We start from the raw sequence: 22,855 nt of genomic DNA, 5'->3' as shown, positions 1-22,855 counted from the left end.
CAATAAGCATATCCTAGCATAAATTTAGAAACACAGATTAATGTTCAATTTAATGTCACAGTTGCTAATTATGCACTGCAGTGTATCATATAAGCTTTAAAATTTTTGAAGAAAGGCAGCTCAGTTGATATATTAAACCTGAAATACTCATTGTCTCATTCTCATATTGGTAGATTAATGAGCTGCGAGGAAGTTTACACCAAATGAAGGTGTAATTCATACCAAATGAAGGTGTATAGTATGTATAAAATTTACACCAAATGAAGGTGTATAGTAATTTACACCAAATGAAGGTGTATAGTGTGTATACAAAGGAAGGGCTGACTAAACATTCTACTTGGAGCCTATCTTCCCAGGCACAAAGAGCCTCTGTGGTTTCTACAGCTGATAAGAGTTAGAAGTGACCTTTCACTCTCCTAACAAGTTATTCATCTTCATAGGAGAGAAGAAAAAGGCAAAATGTGGTTCAGTATGACAACTCTGCTACTTGTGTTCTATAGAAAAATAATTATACTTTGGCCTCTTTACTTGAATTTGATCCATTCCCTTTACTAAGTGTTTTCCATTCCTTCTGCAATAAAGTTTCAAATCACCTGCCTTTGCATGCTGAAAAAGGTAGAGCCCATTAGAATTTATTGTTTCTGAAAGTAGTTGGAATAATCATCAAAACTCAGAGTCAAGCAGATAAATGAGCTTGCAATGATATAAATTATATTAAAATTTCACTGTCATCATGAACTCAAACTATCCAGACTTTATCTATTAATATCAAACTCTGTAATGCTCCTAAATGTTCATTTTTTTCATGAGAGCTGGAAATGAGCTCTTCCTAGTATATAATTTCTTGTGAAATATAGTTATTAACAATACTAGGTGCAACATTCACTTAATAAAGTTCACAACAATACAATAACAAATGATAGAAAAGAAAGTATGGATTCTAACCACTTTGTCCTCCTTTGGGAAAGCATCCAAGGAAGCAGAGTAGAGAAAGAAGACAAAGAAAAGAAAAACAAAATTGAGCCATGTATTAATAAATTGGTTTTAAGAAAACAATTATGTGTTTCTTCAAAGTATTAAAGCACAACTATTTTGAAAAGTAAATGTTTACTTTTCCTAAAAAATAGTAATTGTTCAATCCTTCATTGAAAATGCAAACATTATGGGTCCTGCTATATGTTAGATACAAGAGTTAGGCACAATAATTTCCTAATATTTTAGAACTTGGATTAGTAAATCTAGATTTAAAATATTCTTCATAAAGAAGGTTAATTCACTACCACATGTAGTCTACCTATTATTGAAAAATATTTTATTAAAATGCATAAAATTGTATCAATAATTTTGTCAAATTATTGTTAAAATATTGATAGTCACAATTTGGGAAAATGTAAAGAATGAGAAATGTTTATAATAAATAAAAATGGGAAGAGAAATATGTTAACTATTTTGGCAATAAATTATTCCACAGGCAATATTTATTTGTGATACACATTTCAACGTTTGTTATAGAAAAAAACAACTTTATACAATGTTTTTGTCTTGTGCTCCAAATGAAATATCTTAAGATGTGTGCTTTCTTTTATTTTGTTCCTTTAAATATTTTTTCCAAGATTGGATGGGTTTAGTAAAGATGAACTACACTAGGCGTGAGTGTCCTCTCCAAAGTGTAAGTACCTCCTAGCTCAATTTTCTTTAAACACCCTCTCCTTTTTAAGACCTGATGACTTTAATATATCAATCATTAACTGTATTGCTATTGGCATGTCTCAAACCTATAATGGGAAGTTAAAAGCATTTAACAGTTGTGGGTGCTTAGCAAGCACTAGCACTCAGCTGATCTGCGCCTCATTGTTCACTGCCAACATCTTTTCAGACTGAACAATGTCCTTACCACATGGGTTGTTAAGTATTTTGATGTTGCCTCCAAGTTTTACCTGTAAGAATGTATTCCAAAATAGTGTATTAAAGAGCACTATAGAAGGGGAAGTTAACAAATAGATCTTATGTACTTTCTATGTGCCAGATACAACCTTAATATCCAAGTTTATTTTAGAAAGCCTATAAGGTGGCATATGATGATTGCCTATAACAAACCACTATTAGGAGAGGAAAATAAAACTTATGGAGTCATAAGAATGGGACCCTAAAGAAAGATTAAATATACATATCATAAAGACCTAGATTTTAGTTATTTTTATTTAATTTTCATAACACCCATACAAGGTAAATATTACTCTCCAGTCTTCATAGGTAAAGAAACTGTTCAGAGAAGTTATCTTCCTAAAGCCACAGAGGCAGTAACAGTCTCACCTTAAAGTATAAGATATATTGATCGGCCAGGTGCAGTGGCTCACACCTGTAATCCCAGCCCTTTGGGAAGCCGAGACGGGCGGATCACTTGAGGTCAGGAGTTCGAGATCAGCCTGGTCAACATGGTGAAACCCCGTCTCTACTAAAAATACAAAAATTAGCTAGGCATGGTGGCAGCCACCTGTAATCTCAGCTACTCGGGAGGCTGAGGTGGGAGAAGCACTTGAATCCAGGAGGTGGAGATGGCGGTGAGCCAAATGCCACTGCAATCCAGCCTGGGTGACAGAGCAAGACTCTGTCTCAAGAAAAAAAAAAAAAAAAAAAGATATATTGATCATACTCAGTGTCTTAAGTCCACTGGAATAAATTTTAGAATATCTGACTTGTAACTCAACTAGACTACTAAAGAATATAATGTTGATTGGGAGGTTTGTTTTAAATTTAACTGTAATATGCAAATTAGAGAAATATCAAGAGGGCTTAAAGATTTCGTGTTATTTTTAAACATGACTTCGTATTATAACCTATTAATGATTAGATAATATGACAAATTCTTTACAGGAACACTGGGAATTCTTTAGCTACATGCTTGTAACTGTTCTACATTAAGCTGCAGATCTCTATCAAGGAAAACTCAGATTTCCCTATAAATAATTATACTGCACTATTTTAGAGAATATGATAAAGTATAACATTAAAATGTATTCTAAACTAAATATTTATTAGAATTACTCTAGTATTTCATAAATAATAATATTGGTTCCTATCATATTAGCATCTTAATGCTTCAAAAATTGCATTTATTTAAAGTACTGGCATAACAGGAGTAGCTCTTATTTAAGCCAAATAAGGAAACATCATCAGGTAAGAATATATCTTATAGAGAAGAAAATGAGAAGTGCAAATCTCAATAGACTTTAAATATCTAAATAATTTCCATGAGATAAGCTTGCCACTGTATTTCTTTAACATGTCAGTAAATCTGAATTTACTCTCATAGAGGCTAATCATTGCTTAATATATGACATTCAGTTATTTTGCATTTTACGTGCATTCAATCTGAATACTAATGTTACAGAAATCAAAAGTAGTTAACTTTTTTAAAAGAATTGGTCATAACTTTCAAGAGTTTTATAATTTATGATAATATTAAATCTACATTAACTGCATTTTTCAAAAACCAAATGAATTCTCACAGGTAATCTGTTGGTTTTGAATTGGAATCATGTATTAAGAAACAAAGATAAAGTAAGTTCTTTTTAGGAATTACTTTCATCAGTATTCCACTACCTTATTAAGGACATAAACAAAATGAGGGAGGTTCATTTTAATGTGTATGTTTATGCACATGTCTGCTTTCTAAGATGCACGTGTTCTCATGTTTGGAAGGCGTAATAGTTTTTATCCACATTCACAACGCCCCTTATGTTCATGGAATACTCACGTTGTTTGACCGTAGAGACACGCGGCCTCCGCAGCGCGCACAGAACTTAGTGCGACAATAGGAGCAGAGATGACCGCACCCATCAGCAAACTTTGTTTTATGACAGATTCCACAAGTCGGAGCATCGTCTTTGTGCTCGCCCTGGTAACGCCGCGCTTCTTCCCCTATTTTTCTCACTTGTTCCTTATAGCTTTCAAATTGTTGATGCAATCTCCTAGGCAAAAGAGAAAATGGTAGCAAACTAAGTAAATAGTGGAAGACAAAACCAAGAACAAACAAAACAAGGAATATTTCCCAACAAAAAGGAAGCATAGCTATTTGAACTAAAGCAAAACATACAAAACTATTTTCCCCACTAACCTTACCTTCAAAGGTAGGATATGTATTAGCATGATTCCATAATCCCTGTTTTGCTTATTAGCACTGAACTATGTGTATGTAGAAGCTACATAAGCCCTGTTTGTCACCAGCAATGAAATTTGAGTATCTATTCCATGCCTCTGTTTCTTTTAGATGTTTCAAAATATTTCAACTGAGAGCTCAACACTTTACAACTACAGTCATGTGTGCATATAACTGAAACAAAAATTACACAAAATATTTAGCCTAAATACATATGATGTACTCTACTATTTTCTATCCTATTCTAACTTTAATAGTGAATATAATTCAAAAATAAATTTGTCACAATAAATTGATTCCATGACCCAGTATTTGAGCATGATGCATACTTTGAAAAATACTGTTTTAGACTATGTTGCTGGGCAATCTGTCTTCTATCCCCCATTCCTGGAGGCTACTTATCTATTTGGGATCAAGTATCTAATTTAATACAGTACACAGAATGTTAGCTTTTACATTATATTTGAACTCCTAGTTCTTGCAGTTCACATCAAAAGTTCTAAATCTTACCTTGTAGATATGCAGATTTTTACATAGTTCAATTTTTCATTATTTTAACCAGGTAATATGTATGAAGCATGCTAGCAACCACTCCTGATTAACTACTGACTGTGGGGACAACTAAAGTTGTCTAGGGAAACCTCCCATTAGAATGTTCACATTTAATGTGATTAAAGTCTCCTCCCATCGACATCAGTTCAAATCCCAATCTTAAATCTCTATAAATAGAACTGTTTGCTGTTCTGAATAGAACACAAGAACATCCAGTGAATGCCCCAGTGGAAGGATGTCTTGGTTTTGAAAATGAGAACTGAGAGTTGTCCTGAGCCTAGCCAATAGTCATTGGCTATTTCGCCAAAAGAGGGACTCCTGCTCAAATTCATCTGGGTATCTGAGCTTGTTTTCTGGATTTGAGTATTCCCTAGGACACAGAGTACACAGATGCTTTTGTTAATTCAGGCAGTTAGTTTGATGTTCTCAATCTAAGATAACTGTGAGGAACTGATACTCCCTGGAAATAGAATCAAATAAGTTAGGTCCAGGTACTGCAGTGTTTGAGGTATTGAGACTTCATTATATTTTCTTTTTAACCTTAATAGCTCTTAAGCAGAACTTCTGTGATTACTTTAAAAATTCTCAAATCCCTTTGCTGCTTTGCCAGTTGACACCTTTTCTATTTAATTCCAATAATTAAAGCAAACATCCAGGCACCAGCACATAACAGTGTAGTTTAGGATCTGAAATATTTCCCAATTTAAAGGCCAGCTAATATCACCTCATAAAAGAATATATGTGATATTTCATTTAATGAATGCAAGAATATCTGGTCAATTTATCGAAGAGTTATTTGATACACTGAACTTTTTATACTTTAAGTATAATTAATCTAGGGTCAAGCTAGTAGAAAACAACTGTGGGCACTTGTTATTTCAAAAGTTATCATGCAAAATGGCACTGGCAATCTTACTTCTTCCACTAAAGAAAATTATTTTAAGGAAGGGCTGGGCGCAGTGGCTCACGCCTGTAATCCCAGCACTTTGGGAGGCCGAGGTGGGCGGATCATGAGGTCAGGAGATCAAGACAATCCTGGCTAACACGGTGAAACCCCGCCTCTACTAAAAATACAAAAAAAAAAAAAAAAAAATAGTCGGGCGTGGTGGCAGGGGCTGTAGTCCCAGCTACTTGGGAGGCTGAGGCAGGAGAATGGCATGAACCTGGGAGGCAGAGCTTGCAGTGAGCTGAGATCGCACCACTGCACTCCAGCCTGGGTGACAGAGCGAGGCTCTGTCAAAATAAATAAATAAGTAAAATAATAATAATAATAATAATTAAGTAATAAGAGCAAGGAAATATATCTAACCAAGGAAACTCTAAGCATAGAGTACATAAATAAATATTTATTGTGAGAACCACCAAATCAAATCTATTTAAGTAAATATAAATGAGAAGGAGAAAACTAGGCTAAGGAAAAAGTTTCCCTATACACTTATTCTAAAATATAGAACATGATGTAGTATGAGTGTTGGCAAACTTTTTGGAATAAAGCCAGATTGTAAATATTTTAGACTTTGAGGGTCATGTAGTTTCTTTTGCAACTGCTCATTTCTGCTGTAGTAGGAAAGTAGCCACAGATAGTATGTAAATGAATGAATGTAAATATGCTCCAATGAAACTTTATTTACAAAAATAGATAGTAGTCCAGATTTTGCCCATACAGCAGTTTGTCAATTCCTGATTAGTATGTGCTTTATGCTAAGATATAATGGCTTGAAAACCAAAGCCTCTGTGTGTTTTTAAATTCAAACATACAGGAATTTTATATGGTGCAATCAAAAGGGAACCTGTTTCAGGAAATCTTTGTACAATATATACAGGCAGGGCACTGACCACTGAGATAAAACCTTACTCTATTGCAATCTCATAGCATTTCCTTTGGGTCACTCATAGACCATTTAATATTTTTACTATGTTTTATTACTGTACATAACACCTCTCTTCTACCAAACAGTAAACAATATTGGAAATGCAGTTTAGCAAATAGTTCAGGCATACACTTCCTTCGTAGCAGCCAATACACACATATATTTGCTGAATGGAAAATTTATACATATAGGTATTATTTTTCTTAGTCTGTTTTGAGAAAAAAGTCCATACAACTTACAAACAAGTTCATATTGAGGACAACATATCCTAATACACCCTACCTCACAAAACACTGAAAATTCTGGGTGTAATATTTAAAAAGATAACTTTTAATGTACGTTTGAGCTGGAAAGTATGCAAATTCTCAAAGGACAAAAATGAAAGAGAAGCAGTAATTCAGAAAAGTAACATATCTCTGAAGCAGATGCCAAGAAACATGTACTGAGGTTCTGTGACCAAGAACTTCAGTTTTAACTCCTGTACAAGTGATTGAAAATAAAATTTTAGTTAGGTATTCACCAAAAATAATTGAAATAGAGTGTATGATATCCAAACCAGTAGCGGAAAAAATACGGAATGAGAAAAAAGTCAATCTAAAAGAAGATAAGAGTCAAAATAAATAAATACATAAACATAGACAAAGCAGAACATTTAAATATTACAGTATGACATGGTAAAAAAAAATCTAACACATGAGGAATCACAAATGTTATACATTACAAGAAGCATCATCAAAAGACAAAGATCATCACATTAGATTTTAAAAATCCAGCTAAATGAAGTTTTGAAGAGATATACCCAAAATATAAAGGCACAGAATGTTTGAAATAAAAGGATAGAAAAAAGAGATCTCAGGGAATTATTAAGAAAAACAAACAGACAAGCAAAAAAACAAAAACTGGTATAGAACTTAAATTTAAAAGCATTACTACAGAGTGTAAACTACTAGTAAAAAGTATTCATTTTATTTTGCACATGACAATGATAAACTTAATTGCATATAACATATGTATATCTATCCAGTAGATTAAACTTACTAGTTAATCTTGTTGAGTTCTCTCTGTGTATGTGTGTGTATACATATATGTATATACATATATACACACATGCTTGTATATATATATACATATATATATACTCACATACATGTGCTTAATACATATCTAAACTTTTCCCAAACTCTCTAGGACCCGAAATTCCTAAAATCGTTTTATTTCTTAAGCTAGTGGCGGAGGGGTTACATGATGTAGTTTATTTTTTCTTTACACCTTACATGTATGTTTTATAATACTGTTTTGTATGTATGAATGATTTAATATTAGAAAGAAAAAGATTCAGATTCAGTTCTGTCTCATCAAATAGCATTGAATAGCAAATCAGGGCTACATAAAATTGAAGGTCTCCTGGCTGTGACAGGTGGGCAGGCAGCAATTATTCCTTTTCTAGTTGGTCATGGCAAGTGAGTTGGTTGGATGAGACTTCTCCACTGAGGTATGACGGTGAGATCTCTAGCTTCTCACTTTCTCCATGGGGGATCTTGGAGTAGGTCCTAAGGAAGACAGCCACCAGGGCACCATGTTCTTCTCCCAGAGGGACATACCTAAGTGGCCTGGGGCAGCTTTTCACCAAGTGCTTCATCCCAAAGCTCATGAGGCCATTCACACAGCCATCACTCCAAACTCTACAGGGAATCACATCCTTCTCAATGCTGGCCCTTGGTGACCTGTACCCATCTATGCCCTCCTCTCATGTGCTTTAGAAATTCCTTTTTTGTTTCAGCAGCAGGTCTTGTTTAAACTACTGGTATAGACGTCCCAGTAGGGAGTATAATGAGAGAAGAAAGAGCTTGCTTTTTCTCAGTCTATAACTCTCTTAATCTTCAAATATTTTTTCTTTCTGGGTTTCTTCCTTTACTTACAGATAAGATTCGCTTATTCTGCTCTGGAAGAAAAAGTCCAACTCAGGTCCCTGTCAACTTCTCCAACTTATTTCCTGCAATGCTCCTTATTTTACCAGCCAATATTATGGAAGGAAGGAAGGAAGGAAGGGAGGGAGGGAGGGAGGGAGGGAAGGAAGGAGGAAAGGGAGAGAGGGCATTCCTCACTCCTACGTCCTTAAAATCTACCTATTCCATAACCTGCACTGTTCTATTAAATTGTTCTCTTAAAATACAACCTTAATGCCCTTTTCTCAATTCATATTCCCCTTACATTACTCTGATATCTCATGTTGTCAAGATGCTGTCCTCATAATAAAATGTGCCTTTGGAAGCAAGATACTGGTAGTGAAACCATAAACAGCACATTTATTTTTTGTATCTGATGTTTTAATGCTTTAATCTATATCAGATTTGTGACAGTGTTCTATTATGAATAATAAATGGAAATACATATTTTATTAAATGGTCTTACAGTAAATGTGGGACTGCAAATGTAAAACCTTTTTGTGAAATTTATTTGTACACTTCGATTTTAGAATTAACAATATATTCTTATTGACTAGTGAGGTTAACAAAATATATGATCACAAATCACAGATTTAAATTATCCACATGGAAAATGGAGAGTATTGTAAAATACACAATGCTATCAAAAGAAAAGCATTGATATTGAAACTTTCTCCCAGGATATGAGGTTCTGTTTTTTTTTCATTGTTTCACTATATAATAATTGTTGCATTATTTTAATAATTGTACATTCAATTCAAGAAACTCTAAAATTCAATTTGTAAAAAAGTTGTTTGGGTGATTAATAGTATATATTTCGAAAGAAACAAAGATGAATGCCTAAAAAACTAAATATTATTCTATAAATGTCTGAAAATCTAAATATCATGCTATGAATGCAAAATAATAATTTAAACAAGCAATTATTGATGACATTTGTACAAATTAATATGTATTTGTTGAACAAGTAAATCATAATAGTGGAATGTAGAGAAATCCTTCTAATTAGTGCAGAAATTCAAATTTTTCTATTTGGTATTTTTTCTTCTCCCATTCCCAAAGTAATGAGAATCTAGGAGAAAATTCTACCTTTCTTCCTGGATTTCCTTTATGAAGTCTAGGCAAATAGAACTGGATTTTTCCAGAGGAGGAAAGGATGGAAGCTATTGTTTTAAAGTTTTAAAGCTCCAAGTGGTAGGTTCTGAGAGCAGGTGAGGGCTTTCTCTGAGATAAAAGCAGGGCAGAGGCCAGGATAGTTTGCATGCAGGACTTCCAAAAGGAGGATTGCTTTAGGATGTGTATACAATGGTGGAAGGGCATAGGTGCTGAAAACAATAAGCATGGCCTCTGTTTCCCTTGTCACCTTTGGCACAGAAAACAGATCAGTACCATCATGCGTTCCCTTCGTCAACCTTAGCACATGGGCACCACCAAGTCCTTATGAAGTTAGTGGCATGGATATTAAAGCCAGGAGAGTTGTTCTGAGAATGATGGACTGATTAAGAGCCTCCAAAAAACATGGGGGTTGTCCAAGAGGGAGCCCTAATAATGACTGAAATTCAATGTTTTGCTAGTCTAGTAGGTTGGAGGCTTGTTTATACACATTTTGACATCACACTATACTGTTGAACATAAATTCACAGTTCTTGACTTCAATGAATGTATAATCAATTTAGAAAGTAAGTTATACATAAATATAAATTAGCAGTTCATGACAGCATGTACCAGTGTCAAAGAAGGACAGTAAGTCATATAGTTTTACAGTTAAAAAACTCTTTGTTGTCCCCACAACACAATTGTCCCCCTTTTAGTGAAATTGCCTTTTTGATTCCACTCTATAATAGAGGAGTTATAAAATTTTGCAAAATTTCAAGGGTCACTATTTTTTTTTTTAATGATGTTTGTACATCGTGGCTTCTTGTGTCAGAGTTGAGTAGAAAATAACAAACAGCACAGTCTTTTAGACAAAAAGGTTAAATAATGGAGTTTTCTGCTACAAAATAGTTGGAAGAGGGATGGTTGTGGGGTCTTGGATTGATCTCTTGGAATGCCCCTCAAAACAAAATCACAAGCTAACTACTCAAAGTTCCACCATCAGGCCAGGCACAGTGGCGCATGCCTGTAATTTCAGCAGTTTGAGAGGCCAAGGTGGGCGAATCACTTGAGCCTAGGAATTTGAGAAATGCCTGGGCAACAAAGCTAGACCCAATCTCTATAAAAAAATTTTTTTTTTAATTATACTTTAAGTTTTAGGGTACATGTGCACATTGTGCAGGTTAGTTACATATGTATACGTGTGCCATGCTGGTGCGCTGCACCCACTAACTCGTCATCTAGTATTAGGTATATCTCCCAATGCTATCCCTCCCCCCTCCCCCCACCCCACCACAGTCCCCAGAGTGTGATATTCTCCTTCCTGTGTTCATGTGATCTCATTGTTCAATTCCCACCTATGAGTGAGAATATGCGGTGTTTGGTTTTTTGTTCTTGTGATAGTTTACTGAGAATGATGATTTCCAATTTCATCCATGTCCCTACAAAAGACATGAACTCATCATTTTTTATGGCTGCATAGTATTCCATGGTGTATATGTGCCACATTTTCTTAATCCAGTCTATCATTGTTGGACATTTGGGCTGGTTCCAAGTCTTTGCTATTGTGAATAATGCCGCAATAAACATACGTGTGCATGTGTCTTTATAGCAGCATGATTTATAGTCATTTGGGTATATACCCAGTAATGGGATGGCTGGGTCAAATGGTATCTCTAGTTCTAGATAAAAATATATTAGCCAGGCATGGTGGTGCATGTCTGTAGACCCAGCTACTCAGGAGGCTGACATGGTAGGATTGTTTGAGCCTCGGAGGTCAAGGCTACAGTGAGCCATGATCATGCCACTGCACTCCAGCCTGGTTGACAGGGTGAGACCCTGTCTAATACAAAAAACAAAACAAAACAAAAATACCAAATTCCTCAATCAGGAAGCCGTAGAAATCAGAAACCTACTGTCCAAATGGCTAGTGTTAGTGTCCTACCACCTCAGCTAAGGTATTCTGATCTAGAAGCCACCACAAGAGCCACAGCAGGAGATCCCGGGAAAATGATGCCCAGTGTGTTGTCGTGGCTCTGCATCTAATTCAGTTTCAATTCAAATCTCATGCAAGCCCATTTGACTGATGGAACCTAAATTACATCAGGAATTCTAGCTGCAGGAGAGTCTATGAAATTCAGTTTTCAGATTTCTAGCTTTTTCGTAAGGCTTCCTAAAATGATTTTGAAATGTATATTGTGAGGGTCAGTCTTCCACTTCAGCTACAATCCTCTAATCTATGTCAAATTGCTTAATTCCTTCCACTGTACCAGGGGTGAACAATATCTGAGTCTAAGTCTAAGATCTCCCTTTCCCATTCATTTTCCATTTTATCTCTCTCCCCTCCCTCTCTTCCCCTCCTTTCCTTCCCCTCCTCACCTCTCCTTCCCTCTCTTCTCTTCTCTCCTCTCCCTCCCTTTCTTTTTCTTCATCATACACTAAGCATACATTACTATGGAAAGCATTTTGCCACCACCAGGAAATTTAAAAAATAGATTCAGTTCCCCAAGCAAATTACTTATATGAGGGGTCTTCAAAAAGTTCATAGAAAATTAGTATTACTAAAAAAGTATGCATTTTCAAAACTTTCTTGCACCAAAATGAACTTGTAATAACTGTTATAACATGTCTGAAAAGTACCTACTAATAGTTTGAGGCACTAAGAAGGATAAAACATAAGTTTGAAAAGAGCTTCTATGAGAGCAACATGAATTCCTCTAAAACTGAAGCAAGAACAAACATGAAATTTCAAGTGACCGGGCACAGTGGCTCACGTCTGCAATCCCAGCACTTTGGGAGGCTGAGGCAGGTAGATCACCTAAGGTCAGGAGTTCGAGACCAGCCTGGAGCCGGGCCAACATGGTGAAACCCCATCTCTACTAAAAATTACAAAAAATTAGCTGGGTGTGGTGGCAGGCACCTGTAATCCTAGCTACTCAGAAAGCTGAGGCAGGAGAATCGTTTGAACCTGGGAGGCAAAGGTTGCAGTGAGCCGAGATCAGGCCATTGCACTTCAGCCTGGGTGAGAAGAGTGAGACTCGGTCTCAAAATAAATAAATAAATAAATAAATAAATAAATAAATAAAGTAAGTAAATAAATAAATAAATAAAGTAAGTAAATAAATAAAATAAAAATTAATGCAAGTGAAGTTTGGGCAGAAGAATGGTGAAATCACTGACACTTTATGAAAAATTTATGGAACAATATTCCAAATAAATCAGCAGTTTACAAGTGGATGACTCATTTTTAGAAGGAATGAGATGATGTTGAAGATGAAGCCTGTAGTAGCAGACCACATACATCAATTTGTGAGGAAAAAAATCATTTTGTTCATATCCTAATTGAAGGGTACTGATAATTAACAGCAGAAATAGTAGCCAGCACGATAGACATCTCAATTGGTTCAGCTTACACAATTCTGACTGGAAAATTAAAGTTGACCAAAGTTTCCATTTGATGGGTGCCAAAACCATTGCACCCAGATCAGCTGCAGAGAAGAGCAGAGTTTTCAATGGAAATTTTAAAGTGGGATAAATATGCTAAAGTATTTATTTGAAGATTTGTTAATAGTAGATGAAATATGGCTTTATGAGTATGATCCTGAAAACAAAGCACAATCAAAAGAATGGCCTTCAAGAGGTGGAAGTGGTCCAGTCAAAGTAAAAGCAGACCAGTCAAAAGCAAATGTCATGGCAACAGTTTCTTGGGATGCTCAAGCCATTTTGCTTGCTCACTTTCTGGGGGGCCAAGGAATGATGACATCTGCTTATTATGAGAGCGTTTTGATAAAGTTAGTCAACCTTTAGTAGAAAAAGTCCCAGGGAAATGCCATCTGAGAGTCCTTCTCCACCATGACAATGTTCTTGCTCATTCCTCTCATCAAACAAGGGCAATTCTGCCAGAGTTTTGATAGGCAATCATTAGGCATCTACCTTACAGTCCTAAATTGAATTCTTCTAACTTCCTTTTGTTTCCTAATCTTAAAATGTCTGTGAAGGGCACTAATTTTTCTTCAGTTAAAGTTATAAAAAATACTGCATTGGCATGGTAAAATCCCCAGGACTCTCAGTTCTTTAGGGATAAACTAAATGGCTGGTATCATGGGTTATAAAAGCATCCTGAACTTCATGGATCTTATGTTGAGAAATAAAGTTTGTAATTTTTTATTTTTAATATCTTTTTTTCTGCAAGCTTTGTGGATATATGTACTTGTGTCTGTCTCGCTCATTTTATCTGGTTAAGAAGCTGCAGGGACAGCAAATCAACGTAAAACTTGGACTGAGATACAAGGTACATATGCAATCAAACAAACAAACAACCTCCTTCTTTCTGTAGTGATTTAATGCACAGCACAAATCTATCACCTGTGAATGAAGGCCCTCATTATTCTTAGCTTGTATTATTTCATTAGCTTTCTAACTAGGCTTCCTGCCGATGGTTTCCATCATTCTAGTGCATCTTTCATACCGCCTGAATGATCTTCCTAATAAACTGAACCAATCATGTCAATCTACTGATTAAATATCATCTCTGAGGTAGTTCAATTTCTCATCCTGTGGTACAAGGTCCCCACTTACTTATCTATTAGCATCTCTCACATACGTTTTCTCATACATCTTACACTACAATCAAATTAAACTTTCCAGCTATTTGTCAAACACAGTAGAATCTTCCAAACATCAATTCAACAAACATCTACTGAGGTCTGTTGCACAACCCACACTCCTTAAGCCTCTGGGAGTACAAAGAAAGTAGCATAAGAAGGTCTTGAGTTTCTATTATTTTATTACCTGATATTATAAATACAAGTTGTTTACAGGTGTCAGGCATATGCATAGTATCCTGCAAAAAGAAGCAATTGCAATTGCAAACGTATGTAACTCAGATGAAATCGCTTTTACAGCAGTGTATTTTTCCTTCAGCCTTGAACTTCCTTTCATAGCTTGAACTCTTACCAAGTGTCATTAAAAATTATCAATACTTTACTAATCTAAATTTACTTAGGTGAATTTTTCACCTAACACCAGCTGTAGGAATATAATATGCTATTCTAGATATGAGCATACAGGCTCTCCTTTGGAAGAAGTATGAATTATTCTACCATTTGCCTTTGTCGTCTCCTTCAACGCTTTTTGTGAATCACTTCTGAAATTTAAGAAATCTAGTTGTACAAGCTTAAAACCAAGGTTTTCTTCTTTGCCAGGACTTGGGGTTCATCACTATGGCATTCGCTTAAGCACTTTTCTTAGAGTGAGACAAGATGAAGGAAGGATTCCAAAACCCAGTGTAAAATGAAAACATTTGGGAAAATATAGACACAGGAGAAACTCCGAAGATTAGTGGGTACAATTTCCTCATTTTATAAATGGGAAAATTTAGGGACACGCTTTATGTGCCTTACATAAGGCTGGTAAAATGGTTGGTGATAATTAGGTCCTCTATTTCAAACTTTCCACTACACCATTCTATTTTCAGAATGCTAATTTTAATTATGGCTAAAGGAACAGAAAGTTATTGCTTTGTAAGAGGTGTTTCCTTGGTATCCTCAAACTTAATATGCATCAGAATTATCTAAGGGGCTTGTTAAAATGCAAATTTTTGGACAAACCTACAGAGCTTCTGATTCAGTAGGTTTGGGATAAATTCCAGGAAGGAGCTTTTTTAGTAGTTCTGGTGCAAATTATCCAGAGACCACCATGTGGCAGAGACTGCAAACATTAAGAATAAACTTGAAAATGAAGGCAATTTTTTCACAGATCTGTCATCTCATTTCATAAAAATAATCATCCCAATGAAACTTTAAGCATAAATGCAAAATCTGGGGCACTACCCCTCTGAAAATATGCTGAATAATTTAATATTATGTTATATACACATATTTAACCTGATATCCATCACTGTTTAAAACTTACAATTTTATGAATCACAGAAATGTGCACATTTGTATACGTGAGTTTTAAAAAGCATCACAGTGTTTTGTACACAGGCTTAAACATAGGTTGCTTCAGAGGCAATATTCTAAATATCTCAGTAATTCAGAAATTTACCCCAGATGTTATTGAGTAATTTTTGAAAATTACTACAGTTCTACAAATTATCAGTTTGTATCTAAAAACGTATTTGGTCTTTAGTTTAAAATGAGTATACTTTTTTCTTATTGCAAATGTCCAGCAGATGGCACTAAAGCATTTTATTTTTGCATTCAATTCTGTCACAGTTATTTAAATTACTTTTCTTTACAACATCTTATGTGTTAAAAAAAATTTAGTACAATCAGCAGGAGATTTGACTTATTAGGAAAATGTGTTTTCAGAGTTGGCTGAAAAAGAACAAGAGAAAAATTTATAAAATGTTGCAATTTCTGCTCTTTTGCAGATGACTATCATTCTACATACCCTTTTAAAAAATTATATATTAAGGGTTTTTGTATATTTTTCTATTGTTGGTAGTTTTTATGGTCCCCCATTTAGCATTGTTAAAAATGAAGTTCATCCAATCAGCATCCCACAGTGTTCTGAAAGCACTGAGAGATGACACTTACAAAAAATAAGAGCATAACCGATGATTAGCTATTAGTGTTTTATAGTCTATTGCTTCAGTCAAGCATTTATTTTTAATTCCATTTTCAATTTACCATAGGAGGCCACTCCTGAGTAAGCATTAAATGAAGACATCTGAGGACATGGAGGCCCACTAGCATAGATTTGTTTTCTGCTGCACTCCATCTCCCAATAAATACCTTCACTGTGTTCCTGAATGCTGTGAGGTGCTACATGTGTAGAAGGCTCATGTGCTGGGTCCTAGAAATACTGTTTCTAGATTATGGAACAATATCACTGCTTTCTAATATTGGAGATATATCAGAGGTCTGAAACTGAAAACCTCTTCAAGAAAGGGTCATTTTAATATTTTGACAAACAAGTTATCTCATTCACAGTACAATTCAAGAGAAGAAAATCAAGTAAAATTATGAGAAATCATAAAGTAGGATATGAATTAGGAATATAATTTTTAAAAGGAATGAAGTAAGTTTTAAGAAAATAATCTTAATAGGTAATATTGGGATCATCTATATAACAGATATGTAATCAACTGATATTAAATAGGTCTAATCATACTCCATGCAAACTTTTCCAGAATGTGTCACGTGATCATGCCAACCTAACTAATGCATAAAGAGCAAACTCCATGTGTTGGCAATTTAGAAGACAGTGGTGTCTACACATATGAGCAAGCCAAAGTGTTAAGTAACCAATTCATGCTTGCATCTTCTGGAATGCACAACACACTGTAAACATTGCCTTTGCTCTATTGTTGACTATCTTCACCAAATTGCTTTGTTATGTTACTATAAGGAGGGAAAAAAACCAACCCAACTACATTATACAACTGGACACTTTTTGGAAGGAATTAAATATAATAGTTCAGGCATAAGTGTGAGTCTGGCCTGGTCAGGATCAAATCTAGTTCTATTTCTCAGCTTCATGACCATGAGGAAGTTATTTAAACTCTGTTCCTCAGTCTCCTCATTTATGAACTGGTGATAATAATAGCAACTTTGTAAGATTATTGGGAGGGTTAATTGAGATAATCAATGTAAAGTGCTTAGCACCGTGTCTAGCCTATGGCAAAAGCTCAATAAATATTAGCTATTATTATTATATGTAGACATAGATAATACATGAGGGAAACAGAGTACTTCGCTTTTAAGTTTCTGAGTACACTTAGCTGATAACTTTGGGAGGCAGTGATGACTGGCAGGATTTCCTGGCAGATGGGGATCAGTATGAGTGGCTTGGATGATCTATCAATAGACCACTAGCGAGGGGCAAATAGGTCATCTTGTGAGATGGAAGTCAGAGTGAAAAATGAGCCCACAAGCAAAATTTGTTTTGTGGAAACTCCAGAAGATACAACCACTGGTGGAACACGTGTAATTTTGTCTGAAAATTTTTTCGGCATTTTTACGGTCATTGCTGATTCACAACAAACAAAAAAAAAGAAAGGAGATTCTAAAAATCTGATATTTATAAAAAGAGTATTATCATTAGTATTATCACTGCACTGATAAATGTAAATTGGCTGAATCACAAATATTTCCAATGCTCTGAAATTCTTGGTGAATGAATGATATACAGAAAAATTTTAACGTGAAAGACTTGTTTTCCTTTTCATGTTTAATATCTGATAAATTTACATACATCAAATGCATCCTTCTTATTAGTGAGTTAACCAAATTTTGTTGCCTTTTCTTCTTTTAGGTGAAAAACTATGTTCAGGCATGTGTTACCTAAGGGAGGGGGGCTTTCAACATTACTTTGACAAAGTATCATTACCTTACATTTTTAATATTTGATCAGAATAATTCCTTTAAAATATCAATGGTCCTATAAAGCTCTTCAACCTGCTTTGTTTCTCAGAAATCACAGAGCCACAAGGGAATAAATGAGAAGTGCAATGTCCCCTAATTTCCAGAACATCTAATGGCTTCATCTCCCTGGACAAACTCTTCTGTTGGTAAAGTTTGTGCTCACCCATTCTGGTTACCAGGGTCTCTATGTGGCCACTTGTGACATTCCTGTCTTGTCTGTTCAGAGGTTCTGAACACCCACTTATCCCTAGTGAGGGTATAATGAAGATATGCCGCTCCTACTCTGAGTGTAGAAGGAAAGTATATTACTTGCTTCTTGACCCCAAGAAGTGAGTGCACAAGCATATTTCTTAGTTTTAGATTTAATCTCCATGTGCGCCAATACTTGAGAAAAGAGCAGAGCCCAGTGGTTCTAGCGCCAAATTTCCTGGGTTCAAAACTTTCTTGGGCTCTTCCTCTTATTAGCTTCTGATCTGGCAAGTTATTTAACATGCAAAGACTCCACCTCTTCCTCTGTAAAAGGAGGATAATAATGCCTACCTACTGTGGGGTTGTTGTGAGGATTAAAATGGCTAATATGTATGTGCAAAGCACTTAGGGAGGTGTGAGACAATAGTAAGTACTCAGTAAAATATTAGCTATTTTATAATGTATAGAGGAAACAGTGAACAAAAATCAGATAAAACGTCTATTATGGTCCTGTGAAGTGTAACATTATTCAATGGATTGAAATACATAAATAGGATCTAGAACTATGAAATAAAATACATAGATTGAATCCAGATTCTTAAAAGCAGTGCCATCAAATATTCTATTTGTAAAGCTTAAGTTGAATAGCTGAGTAATAAAAAATTTATTCCAAAAAGCCTTCCTCTTTTTCAGTTTTAAAAGCAGAAGAATACAAGCTTCCTGAATTTTACTTGCACAGTATACTGAATTAGTCAGCCATCATTAGGTACAGTATTTTCTAATGCATTCTGGAGTGCATTTCAAGGCAAGTGACAAGATGTAATTTTCTTCCCATTACATTTGCTAATGATGACATCTGTTTTCATCATTTAATTAAAATACATTGTTAATATGCATATAAAACCTAACTATCATCTAAATAATATAACAGGTGTTGTAAATAACTTAAGTTCTTTTATATCCACGAAAGAGAGATCATAAAACCAATAATTCAAATATTACTGCTAATGTAGAATATAAAATTCCAGAGACTATCAGAAGGATTTTTAATTTATACAAATGCAGATGTATTCTATATCTGTCCCATGTAACCCAGAACCCCTACCACTGTTTAATCAACTCCAGACAACCTCTTCTACCCTCACCAGCCACTGCTTGGTAATAATCAAGTCTATTTTTAAAACTTACCATTTTATGGTATGGTATATTTAGATACTAAAAAAAAGTGTCATAATGCTTTCACTAATCACAGTGCACACAAAGCTAGGAGCAGTCATTTTACCTTTCATAATATTGCACCATCTATGCGAAACTTTGAATAATATCAAGGTACTTTGAATTTGAACCGCATTTAATTCAATAGACTGTGTCAGAACCCTGGACAGAAAATCTTGCAGTTTTTGTCACTGTCATGATCCAATCAAATTAACCATGATCTAATTCCAACTCAACAGTTCTATTGATTTTGTAGCAATTGGTCAAAATGAAAACACTTTGCTATACTTCACTTATGAGCAACACCCTATTTTATCTATTTTTGGTCATTTCCTTTGAGTATTTGAGTAATCCCCTCTGATAAATCATCTTAACCTTAAAATCTGGGTCTCATCCTTTCTTACCCAATTCAGTAACCCCTGCATCAAGTCCCTTAGAACAGGCAATTGGTAAATATTTAGAGTTCAATTGAACTGAAAGCTATTCAGTGGAGTAGCCCAGGAAACGCACCCTGTGTGTGATGCTAAGGAGAAATCTACTTGTCCTCTGACTCTTTAAGTTTTATTGCCCTTTGCCCTTCTTAGGGTTAAACTTAGCATATTGAAAACATTGTAGCTACTCAGAGTGAAATTCATATTATATTATCATCTGAGGACTTTGAATGCTAAGTAATGTTTTGTTACTACTGATTTCCCTGTTTTTTTAAAGTGTAAGTAAGGTAGTTAGAGAAGGCTTCACCAAAAGGTGAAATTTGAGCAAAGACCTGAAGGAGGTGAGGGAGCACATTACAGAGAGAGGGGCTTGGCAGAGGACGCAGCAAATGTGAAAGGCCTGAGGTGGGAGCCCACCTGGTGAGGCTGAGGCAAAGCGGGTGGGCCCCTGTGGTAGGAAAGGACTGAGCAAGGGCAGAGGAGGAAGAGGGTACACAGGTTATGTGAGCCTTCTTCATCATCATCGGGATTTGGCTTTTACTCTGGGTGAATGGGAAGCCACTGGAAGAGTCTGAGCAGAGGAATCAGATAACTGGACTTACATTTTCATACGCTCCCTCTGGCTCCTATGTTTGTAATAGAAGACAGCAAGGAGGAAAGCTGACTCCAGTCAGGAGGCCTGGCAATAATCCAGCTTACAGACAATGGAAGTCTGGACCATAGCTCTGATAGTGGAGGTGGGGAGTGTTCAGTTACATCTTCCTTCTACCTTGCTTTAACTCTCCCAGAGTCTGTGCAGGTAGGCATATTTTATGTTCATGACTGTTATGTACTTTGCTTTGTATTTTATTTTATTTTTGAGATGGAGTTGCGCTGTGTTGCCCAGGCTGGAGTGCAGTGGCATGATCTCGGCTCACTGCAACCTCTGCCTCCTGGGTTCCAGCGATTCTCCTGCCTCAGCCTCCCAAGTAGCTGGGATTACAGGCATCTGCCACCATGCCTGGCTAATTTCTGTATTTTTTTTTTTTTTTTAGTAGAGACACGGTTTCACCATGTTGGCCAGGTTGCTCTTGAACTCCTGACCTCAAGTGATCCACCTGCCTCAGCCTCCCAAAGTGTTGGCATTACAGGAATGAGCCACCGTGCCCAGCCCGTTTTGTTTTTTAAAAAAATGATTGTCAGGTTGCATTTTTCTATTTTATTATTGATTGATTGAATTTTGAGACAGAGTCTCTGTCTGTCACCCAGGCTGGAGTGCAGTGACACAATCACAGCTCACTGTAGCCTCAATCGCCTGGCTCAGGCAATCCTCCCATGTCAGCCTCCCAAGTAGCTGGGACTACAAGCACGCCCCACCATGCCTGGCTAATTTTTAAATTTTTTTGTAGAGACAGGGTCTCACTATGTTATCCAGGCTGGTCTCCAACTCCTGGGTTCAACTGATCCTCCTGCCTTGGCCTCCTAAAATGCTGGGATTACAGGCATGAGCCACCTCACCCAGCTGTATTTTTCTACTTCATACTGTGCATGTTTTCTCAGCATTAAAGACAATTATTGCCAAATCACACCAAGTGAAGGGTGTTCAACTTTCTGAGCCTGAGTGACATCAAAGAAAACTGTGTCTCATAATTGGAAGAGGGTGCAGAAGTATGATAATATATTATCTCATAGTTAAAAAATCCATATTTATTTGACACTCTATTGGCTTCATGAATGAAGTATCCACCTGACACCTACCCAGCATCTGAAACCTGGCAATCACTATAACATGAAGGTAGACCCTGCTTGATACATCAAACAGCTTAAAAGTTCCCAGAAATTTTAATTATTTTATATGTGCTATTAATATTGTGTAAGGAATCTGAATACACAGTAATCCCACATCTGGAAATCTTATGTAAGTAGTGTTCCTTCAACCTCTTTTTGTTTCTTCTTGCTTCAGTGCTAAGCCCCAGTGGTCATACCTTTTTAGTCCATGTACAAATCAAGGTAGAGGTTATATTAAATGGTTATTAGAATGCAGGCTCTATGAAGGAATAAAAACAGCTCCAACTCTTAAGGGCTTTTTAAATCATCTTTTTCTGTTTGTTTTGTAATAGATTCCACCTTTTCTTAGGAAGTTATACAAACGTGAACTGTGATGTGATAAAGTTAACTTCCTCAAATATGTTAAATGCTTAGTATGTATAGTGTTTGGGTGTATCTGTGTGTATGTGTGTATAGATATACATACACATATAAATATATAAAAAAAACTTTGTTAGATGATCCAGGATACTGCAGAGCCTCAAGGTCTTCCATTTAATATGAGTTCTCATTGTGCAATGCTATAAATTTAGATATGGAAAGTAGGCATGTATAATTGGTTCAGATGCTGAGAAAATGCTCCTTTAAATAAAGGAGCATTGTTTTTGTTTGCTTGTTTTTTTGTGTTTGTTTTTGCTTCTCCTAAGTCTAGGAGAAAGCTTCTACCTAATGAAGCAAACAGGTAGTGAACTAAAGATAGGTTTGGTATAGCAACCTGTCTCAACTTCCGATATAGGCACTAGTCTCTGCATAGTAAGCTCTGGGCATGGCTGCTGCAGCCACTACCAGTTTTGTAAGGATAAGTATCCTTGCCAATATAACAAGAAAATATTTCACAGAAAAAAGGGAACTTGCAAGGAAGATAATACATGAAGTATTAGGGAATAGAACTGGAAGGAAAGAGAGAGAAATAGGGAGAGCTCAGATTAACTACAGGCAAAGAGTGAGGTAACATTTCATAGTAATTACTTGCATCTAAAACCTGGTGTGTACAGTATGTCTCCTGCCTAAAAATAATTTAAACAGCCTGGCTAAGAGCACCGCTAATTTGTCACTGTGTGCAACCTGCTGCTCACCTTTCTATAGTATCTGTGTGAAAAGGCATTTTAAATCCTACTATAACCACATAATCCAAACATCACCAAATGATCAGATTGCAAGCTTCATTTAGAAATGCTCTCAAGTCTAAGGATACATGGATTATTATAGTTTTTAACAGATT

General features: G+C 35.7%; 1 protein-coding gene across 40 annotated transcripts in view; it reads right to left on the bottom strand.

The window, feature by feature from the left end:
- The window catches only part of RIMS1 (regulating synaptic membrane exocytosis 1), a 516,521-nt gene that overhangs the window by 302,055 nt on the left and 191,611 nt on the right, over nt 1–22,855 (bottom strand). For 38 of the 40 annotated variants that reach the window (XM_034962340.3, XM_034962336.3, XM_034962338.3 and 35 more), the window contains 2 exons: nt 3,758–3,971; nt 946–957 (listed from right to left, as the gene is read on the bottom strand). In XM_034962340.3, coding sequence (XP_034818231.1) covers nt 946–957; nt 3,758–3,971 — 226 coding nt within the window. The remainder of the gene's footprint in view (nt 1–945; nt 958–3,757; nt 3,972–22,855) is intronic. The other 2 variants (XM_034962337.3, XM_034962339.3) reach the window with 2 other exon arrangements.

This window comes from Pan paniscus, chromosome 5, assembly GCF_029289425.2.
Source record: "Pan paniscus chromosome 5, NHGRI_mPanPan1-v2.0_pri, whole genome shotgun sequence".
Classification (NCBI taxonomy): Eukaryota; Metazoa; Chordata; class Mammalia; order Primates; family Hominidae; genus Pan; species Pan paniscus.
Note: the sequence above shows the minus strand (reverse complement) of the source record. Positions and strands in the feature narration are given on the sequence as shown.